At 53.1% G+C, this 8717-nt stretch overlaps 1 protein-coding gene across 1 annotated transcript; it reads left to right on the top strand.

The window, feature by feature from the left end:
* Window positions 1-462: 462 nt before the first annotated feature.
* LOC104628813 (acid-sensing ion channel 2) lies at window positions 463-8677 on the top strand (the record flags this gene model as incomplete). The annotated part of the gene is made up of 7 exons (XM_010297516.1): window positions 463-613; window positions 1025-1081; window positions 1692-1845; window positions 2585-2676; window positions 4482-4561; window positions 8170-8238; window positions 8454-8677. Coding segments are annotated over 7 exons (705 nt in total), but the record flags the coding sequence as incomplete, so codon positions are not given.
* Between the last annotated feature and the right edge of the window lie 40 nt (window positions 8678-8717).

Raw genomic sequence — 8717 nt, 5'->3', positions numbered from 1 at the left:
GTAAGTCGGAGACGGGACCTGCCGACACACCGGTGCCAACAACCCCACGTTTGCTCTCGCCAAAGTCGGAGACGATTTGCAGGTGGGAGCCTCCCCTTCAGTCCCTGCATGGGCAGGATTTTCCCAACGGTGTAAGAAAGACCACGGAGCTGGTGTTGGAGAACCTCTGGTGCTGCACACCTGCAACGTACCATCCTGCTGTGGCTCTGCTCCTGGAGAGGCTGGGCTGGAGGGATGGCGGGGAGCGGCTCTGGAGCAGAAGAGCTTGCTAAAGGCCCTCACTTGGCAAGAGTCATGCTGTGGCCTTCCCTTGCAACAGGACTGCTTAGTCCCCTCCCTAGAAACGTCATTAAAATTGCGCTCTGGGGGCTCCTCTGTGGCAAGAGGAGGGCGATGCTGCACCCCACTCCTCGCTGCCAGTCCCCGACGTCCCCTGACACCCCGCTCCTCCCTCTCTTGCAGTTGACGTACCTGCCTCCGCCGTGGGGTGAATGTCGCTCGTCGGATATGGGCTTAGACTTCTTTCCCGTTTACAGCATCACGGCTTGCAGGATCGACTGCGAGACCCGGTATATTGTGGAAAACTGCAACTGCAGAATGGTTCACATGCCAGGTCAGTGCGCCGGCGGCGTGGGGACCCGCTCCCTCCACCCAGCCTGGGCCACTAGGGGTTAATGAGCTGGAAAGGGACCAGGGAGTAAAGGGGCTGGGAGTACCTCTCCCTAAGGAGAGAAGGGTGCTGATAGCCTTTGCAAAATGCCCTATTTCAAGGAGCAGGAAGGGGCAGAGGGACACGGGTCTGATTTGCCCTTGTTTAACCCCAGTTAATAGCCTGAGTGGTATTTCCAGCAGCCCCCTCCTCAGTTTGCAGTAGGAGGCCCCAGGGCAGGCAGAGGTGGGGCAGATGGTGGGTTCACTTTGCTAAAGGGAGGTCCTTGTGCTCCCTGCGGAGAGCCCCGTGGTCCCCAGCTCCCTTGCAGGACGGTGGCTGATGCCCACTGATGGATGTGTCCTTTCCCTGCAGGGGATGCTCCCTTCTGTACCCCGGAGCAGTATAAAGAATGCGCAGAGCCTGCGCTCGGTGAGTACCAAGAGGTATCCCTGGGTACCACGGGTGTCCCAAGCTGGGGGGACTTGCAGCAGCCTACGTCCTCCTGGCTGGCAGGACTGGGGTGACGTAGGGCAGCTGCAACCCAGCAGTGGGTTTTGGTGGGACCCAACTTGCTGGGAAGGGCTGGGTGCACCCTGGGATAATGTTTTTCTGGTTCTACATGGTGCATGGGGCTCCATCAGTGCAGAAACCCTCAGGATAATGGGCACCCCAGGATATGTAGGAGGGGAGAACCTCTAGGTCTGGGTTTGGGAAGGAGGGACCCATTCTGGGTCTGGATTTAGGAGACTCCCAGGGCTGAGTGCTGTTCGCAGGATCAGACACGTGAGAGGAAGGGGTGGCGTGTTACCAGCATGGGATGAGCACCACGTGTACCCCAAAGCAGATGCTGGTAACAGAGTATAGCCTCCAGCAAAGGGCCTCTTTCCAAGATGGTGGGGATGGCCATGCAATGAATTAGGAGAGAAATGGCCAGGACTGGGTTTCCTGCAGCTCTTCTGAGATGTGACTGCTTGGCCTTTCTCCCACGTCTGCTGTGTGTCCCTGACTCCATGAGATCTAACTCTGTGACCTTTTCCAGGTTTGCTTGCTGAAAAGGACAGCAATTACTGCATCTGCAGGACACCCTGTAACCTGACCAGGTACAACAAAGAGCTCTCCATGGTCAAGATCCCCAGCAAGACTTCAGCCAAGTACCTGGAGAAGAAGTTCAACAAGTCGGAAAAATATATCTCGTGAGTGTTGCAGAAAACAGATCTCCGTTGCCTTTTGTGGGAAAGTGTCTGTAAAACCCTGCTGGTAGTTTAGACCATGCTTTAGCCCATGGTAAGACCAGACCTTGCCAATGCATCCATCACTGAACAGAGGTATGTCCTCCAGGGAGGTTTTATCTCCACCTCGAAGAGATGAGGTGTAGGTTGCTTTCATCTCTGTAGACATGTTTCAGGATAACTGTATAGTCCTCCCCTGGCCTTGTCTCCATGAGCATACCCCGTATCCACCAAAAAAATAATTCTCTTCTTATTTTGACGGGGAAGCCCAGTCTTGCAGGCCCTGTCTGAGATGTGGCTGCTCTCTACTTAAGTCTGGGCTGTGGACCTCAGGCAGCCACTGTCTTTGACCTTTCCCAGCCCTGGGCACATTATTGCCTTGTGGAGGCAGCAAGAGTTACTCCATATTAAGCATCTTTCGGACTCTTGCTGTTGTCATCGAAGTGAGATCCAGAGCTCAGATCCTGAGAGATCTTGGGGAAACATTTTCCAGCTTCTGCTAAGGCTGCCAAAGTCCTAAACAGTGCCCTATGGCCTTGGTCTCCAGGGGGTCCAAGTGTCTGTGGGTTGCTGAGGACCCCAGAAAGAGAACAGTCAGGATAGAGAGGGGAATAGAGTCCCAAAGTCCCATTTTCTTTTCTTCTCCAAAGCACATGAGGCTGCTGCTGGCTGATGGGCTGATGCTATTGTCCTCTTTCTACAGAGAGAATATTCTTGTGCTGGACATATTTTTTGAAGCACTCAACTATGAGACAATTGAGCAGAAGAAAGCCTATGAAGTGGCAGCCTTACTTGGTAAGGAGAGATCAGGGGTGGTGGTGTTTTGGAGTCTGTGTGAGCCTGTGCTGGAGTCCTTGCATGTTTATGGGGCAGCTGCTACGAGTGGGTGCACAGCTTATGTGCCCTGAAAATCCCAGCAAGGTCCAGACACCTTCCTGGCCAGCACGCTTTCAGTCCCATCTCTTATGTTCCTTCCAACACCAAGCTGTCTCAGGAATGTCCCAGGGACCACAGGTAGTCCACGTGCCACCTGCAAAAGGTTAACGTGCGTTGCTCCAGCTCTGCTTGCTACCAGGGCCCTATTATTTGGAAATTCCAGGGCTGAGTGGGTGATGGATGCTCTCTGTGGTGCTCCCCATGCTGGAAGGGCAGCGTGTGGAGGACAGCTCTTAAAACCATGTACCCATCACCTCTTACATGCTCCAAATCTATTCCCTTTTCCAGCCAGGACACTGAGCTCTTTGCCTTTGGGTGGTGCCCCGCAGCTTGATGGAGAAGGTGGAAGAGTTGTTGGGTTGCTCAGCCTTAACCTGGGTCGGGCTTTGTGGGTACCACCTACAGATTTAGGTGCTTGGGACCTGCTGGCTTTGGGGGTGGAGGTGTTTGGTCAGGAGAAGCAAGCACGCTCTGTGCCCATGCTCAGCTGTTCAGCTCCCCCATGTGCCACCTCCAAGCCCCAAATCCCAGCTGGGGTGCAGGGAGCGATCAGCACCGTCGTTTGAAAGCTGGAGCTGGGCCATCCCGCGGGGCCAGACGCTGCAAGCCTGCCCCAGGATGGGGGATGCTGCGGGAAGCAGGGCACCCCACATCCCATTGGGTGTCCCCACATCACCCCGCGGTGGTAGCTCTGCAGAACAACATGCCACGAGCCTTCTGCACCTCCTGTGGGTTCCCCAAGAGTTCTACAGGAAGGAAGAGGAGGCTGGTGATGAAGCCACTTCGACATAAGCCTCCTTATTTGCACAGCCTTGCATGACCCTCATTCCCAGGGCACTGTGGGCTTTGGGAAAAGTCTCACCTTCCCCCAGCCCTCAGCACCTTTTGAACTAGCAGTTTGCCCCCAGGCACCTTTTTTCCTCTTTCCTGTCTGTCTCTCATGGACACCCACAGCAAAGGTCCTGGTGGCCCCTCCACCCACAGGTACCTTTGCTCTAGGGAGCAACACAGTTGAACCATTGGTGTTTTGCAGCAAAATCCATGAGGTTTTTCTTCCCTGAAGTACACAGTTTGGTACAGCACAGCATCTCACATCAGGAGTCATCTTCCTGGCAGATCCCTGGAAGTCTCCTCTCCCTATGGTGCCTCCTCCGCAGCCCTTCCCCAGCCCTGAGGGATTGTAGGACTCGAGCAGAGGACAGCCTTGAGATGCTTCCCAAAAAAATCAGGCCATCTTCCCTCTCCCTTTACTCCCTTTGGAAGGTTCGGGGTTTTTTCTCAGCTCCAGGAGACATTACCCAGTTCTTCTCCAGCATCTTTCTCCTTCCCCCAGCCAGTTTGGGAACTGGGCTTTGGGATTCCTGGGATGAAGCTTGCTGTCTGACAGATGGTGTCCTTGAATGCCAGCGTGCGGTATCGCATCCTCATTAGGCTTACAGCTGATGGCCTCGTTAGCAGGAGAAATGCTTTGGTGGCCAGCAACGTCCTTCCTGGAATGCTTTTCATGCCATTAGAGCTGTTGGTGTTTCTGGGGGTCATCCCTTGCATTTCCTCGCTCTTTGGGGACAGCAGCACCCAGGGCAGTTGCACCACGGTTGCACGGGTGCCTCTAAGAGCATTTACCCCAGGGGCAAAAAGCATCCACGTGTTGTTCTCTCTCCTAGGTGACATTGGAGGCCAGATGGGGCTATTTATCGGTGCTAGCATCCTCACTATACTGGAGCTCTTCGATTATATATACGAGGTAAGACCCTCGCCCTTCACCTTATTCCTCTTGTGGGTGTGGGTTTGCCAGCCTTCATGCCAGGCTGGGGTGGTCATGGACCAGGACCCTCCATGCCCAGTGTGCACACATGGATAATTAATGTTATAATTAATGGTACTGGATAATTAATGCTCTTTGATTGCGCTATATAGTCGGGGGTCCCTGCATCGGTGCCAAATGAGTAGGGGCTCTCCACAGGAGGCTGGCGTGCAGCCACGGCATGGCATAGCCGGGTTTACTTGGCACCCTGCCTCTGCTAACGAGGTTTGCTTCTCTCTTGGGCTAATTAAGCACCACCTTCATGTGGCTGTGCTGCTTCCCACCCCGGAGCTCGCACTGCTCAGGGTGCCATGGCTCCAGGGTGCTGGCTGGGGACCTCCTGCGGCGCCCTCCTTGCCCTGTCCCCAGCTGGGCTTCTCCCAGCAGCATTCCGTTACCATCTTCTCTTAAACACACCTTTAATTAATGCCTGAGTCCCAGTCCAGCCATCAGGCAGGAGAAGCAGCAAGGCCAGACCTTGTACCACTGCCGGGGGTGGAAAAGCCCCAGTCCCTGGTAGCTGCTCTCTGCAGCTCTGCCAGCAGCCCTGGAGCAAGGAGCTCTCTAGGAAGCCACCGAGACGAGCTCGAGCGTGGTCCCATGACTCTGCAGTGGCCAAGAGCAGCTGCTCCGGAAAAAAGTGCAAGCCCTCTTTAATGGGAATTACTGCGATAAGCAGCCCGGAGGGGACGTTGCTTTCTGGCAGCCCTCCCTCCTCCTGCCCTCCAGCAGCAGAGTTACAACCCCGGTATATTTTTAATCGCTTCTTGCCTAAGCGCGTTCCCCCAGTGAAGGCTGATGTCTCAGCCCAGCAGCACAGCTCAGCATCTCCCAGGGGATTTCGGCTTTTCTGTGCCGCCGTGCCAACACAAGCCTCGGTGGTCCCATGCTGTCACAGCCTGCCTGCGGGCATCATCCCGCCAGCATCCTCTGTCACTGCCCCTGCGAGCACAGAGGCAGATTCCAGCTGCCTTTTGGACCTATTCCACTCCATTTTCTCACCTAAATGGGCCACAGTCCAAAACAACCCTCCCTGGAGCATCCTCCCTGCCAGCCGTTGATTTTTCTTCCCAGTCTTCATCACCACATTGCAGAAGGCTTCATGGTGGGAGTCAAGCTCATGATTTTTGTTTATAAAAAGGGAAATTGAGGCAGGGAGAGGGGCTGCAGCTGGATGCGAGCTGCTAAGGAGTGCCCAGTTTGCATCAAGATGACCCCAGGGATCTGAACACGCAAGTGCATGTCCTGTTTTATAGCAGGAAAGAATGAATTTATGGCTTGGAAGGAGGATGCACACACCTATGGAGACAGGCAGTTCCCAGCAAATTTGGCACATCCCAGCTCAAGATCCTTTGCCCTTGTCCCTGGGAAGGTGCCTCCTGCTAATTCAGCTCATCTACTCATTGCCTGGTGGTTTTGATGCAATGGCTTTGGGTGCTTTGCACCCAAATATGCAACATCTCAGACCTGCGTAGTCCAGCACTTTCATAGCCCTGTCGCAGCCCGTATCATGATGGGACCAGGGATTTTTAATCCCATGGGATATTGCAGGCAGGGGTTGTTGGAGGCTGTTGCATTAATGTATGCCAAGCCAGGTGGGTGCACAGGGATGTCGGGCAACCACGGTCTCTCCTCTGAGCTCACTGGGGCATCTTGAAAAACCTCTTAATGTTATTAAAGTTGGGCTGCTGGCTTTATGTTTTAAGACAATCGCTCCCCATCACAGTCCCTTCTGGGCAGCTGTTAGCACTTGGTGGCATTATTCTGCAATAAAATATATTGAAAATCACAAGTATAAAGCTCTTAATGGCTTCAGAGTGCAAACAAAACCTGCACCTCAGTTTGTATCTCAGGCTGAATGCACACAAGACTTCATTAAAATCACCTGTTTCCAGCTTTCTTGGGGTTCTTTCATAAGAAGGTACTAAGAAACCTCAGAAAGTTTGAGTTTTTCTTCTCTGTGTTTACTACTTTCTTTGATATCTGCTTATAAAACTTGACAAATAGTTTCCTTTTGCTGGGTTTTTTTTTTTTTTTCCTTCTTTTTGGGCAAGCATGCTTTAAGAGAGCAGCTTATTTCCTTGGAGAGGCTCCCCATGCATACCTGGGGCTGAACGAGCAGGTTCACCCAGCCATGCCCCATGCAGGGGTCATCTTCCTGGTAACCCGTGAGAGATACTTAACCCACACCAACCAAGGAGATAAGGAACAAAATGTCTTAGTGCCTAATCGATGTGGTTGATTCAGTCTGCTCAGGGTTTCATTGAGGTGGGGTTCAACACACGTAAAACTCAACTGCATTCAACCAAAGCATTTGTCAACTCTTGAGATTGCCAGCAAACAGCTACAATATCGCTTAGCCAAAATGGGATGAAAGTAGGGAAGTGATTGTGCCCCTGTACTCGGCACTGGTGAGGCTGCACCTTGAATCCTGTGTTCAGTGTTGGGCCCCTCACTCCAAGAAGGACGTTGAGGTGCTGGAGTGTGTCCAGAGAAGGGCAACGAAGCTGGTGAGAGGTCTGGAGCACAAGTCTTACGAGGAGCGGCTGAGGGAACTGGGGGTGTTCAGTCTGGAGAAGAGGAGGCTGAGGGGAGCCCTCATCGCTCTCTGCAACTGCCTGAAAGGGGGTTGTGGTGAGGTGGGGGTTGGTCTCTTTTCCCAAATAACCAGCGACAGGACGAGAGGAAACGGCCTCAAGTTGTGCCAGGGGAGGTTTAGATTGGATATTAGGAAAAATTTCTTCACTGAGAGAGTGGTCAGGCATTGGAACAGGCTGCCCAGGGAGGTGGTGGAGTCGCCATCTCTGGAAGTGTTCAAGAAACGTGTGGACGTGGCGCTTCAGGACATGGTCTAGGGGACATGGTGGCGCTGGATTAATGGTTGGACTTGATGATCTTGAAGGTCCTTTCCAACCTAGTGTTTCTGTGATTCTGTGAAATATTGACTCTAGAGATGTTTTTTCTGCATCATTCGCTCAGCGCAATCCTTCTCTTGGTCCTGCCTCAGGGCAGAGTTATGCTCCTGGGATCGTCGGGATCCCAAATCCCCACCACACGTCACTGCCTGCCAGCCAGCATCCACCTCACTTCCTTAGGAACTGACCCAATTTTTCAAGTTTTTAGCTTGCTTCTGTTTTTTTTCTTTTCCTCCAGTGGAAGTTGTTCAGAAAAACACTCTCACTTTCAACCTTTCTGGGATTTCCCTTGAAAATATATTCTTCAAGCAGCAGCGGCTGCCAAGGAAATAATGTGGCAGCAAAGGGGAACGGCGCTCACCTAGCTGACATTTTTCAATAAACTCCCAAATACACTTTAAAATTTTGAGTTTGGGGTTTTTTTTTTCTATGTGAAGAATTCAGTTTTGACATACAGGGTGGTTTTCTCGGAAAGATTGTGTCCTCATCCATATCCTTTGGAGGGTGTCCTCCAAGCCCCGCGCATCCCCTGGGGCTGTGGACCCAGCGCCGCTGGGGGAGGATGCCCCACGCGGGCAGGGCAGATGTCTTGCCTGTTCCTGCCCACCTTCACCCAACCTCCCTCTTTTGCAGCTGATCAAGGAGAAGTTATTAGACCTACTCGGAAAGGAGGAAGAGGAAGGGAGCCATGATGAAAATGTGGTAAGGAGCCCCAGTGGGAGAGAGGAGGAGATTTCCCTGCGGTCGGCTCTGTAGGCAGGCGAAGTCGCTCGATACGGGTGCAGCGTTCGGCCCCGGCTTGAGTTATTTCCAGAGGATTGATGCTGTGGCTCGGCCAAAGAAAGGCGATGGCGGCTGGGGGGGACAGGGAGCATCCGGCGGCCCCGGGGTAACCGTCCCCCGCTCTCCGTCCGCAGAGCACTTGCGACCCCATGCCAAATCATCCGGAAACCATCAGCCACACTGTGAACGTGCCGCTGCAGGCCACCCTGGGAACGCTGGAGGAGATCGCCTGCTGACGCCGTCTGACCGCTCCACAGTGCCAACATCTAAGGAAGGAAAACTGCACGGGAAAGCAGGGACCGAGCTCAGGTTTGCAACGGGGGCAAAAAAAAAATAAATTAAAAAATATTTTAAAAAAGGAAGAAAATCGCTATGCATTAAAAAAAATAAATATATAT

Source organism: Phaethon lepturus, unplaced genomic scaffold, assembly GCF_000687285.1.
Source record: "Phaethon lepturus isolate BGI_N335 unplaced genomic scaffold, ASM68728v1 scaffold39061, whole genome shotgun sequence".
NCBI classification, from domain to species: domain Eukaryota; kingdom Metazoa; phylum Chordata; class Aves; order Phaethontiformes; family Phaethontidae; genus Phaethon; species Phaethon lepturus.
The sequence above is the reverse complement of the archived record's forward strand: the minus strand, read 5'-3'. Positions and strand labels throughout refer to the sequence as shown.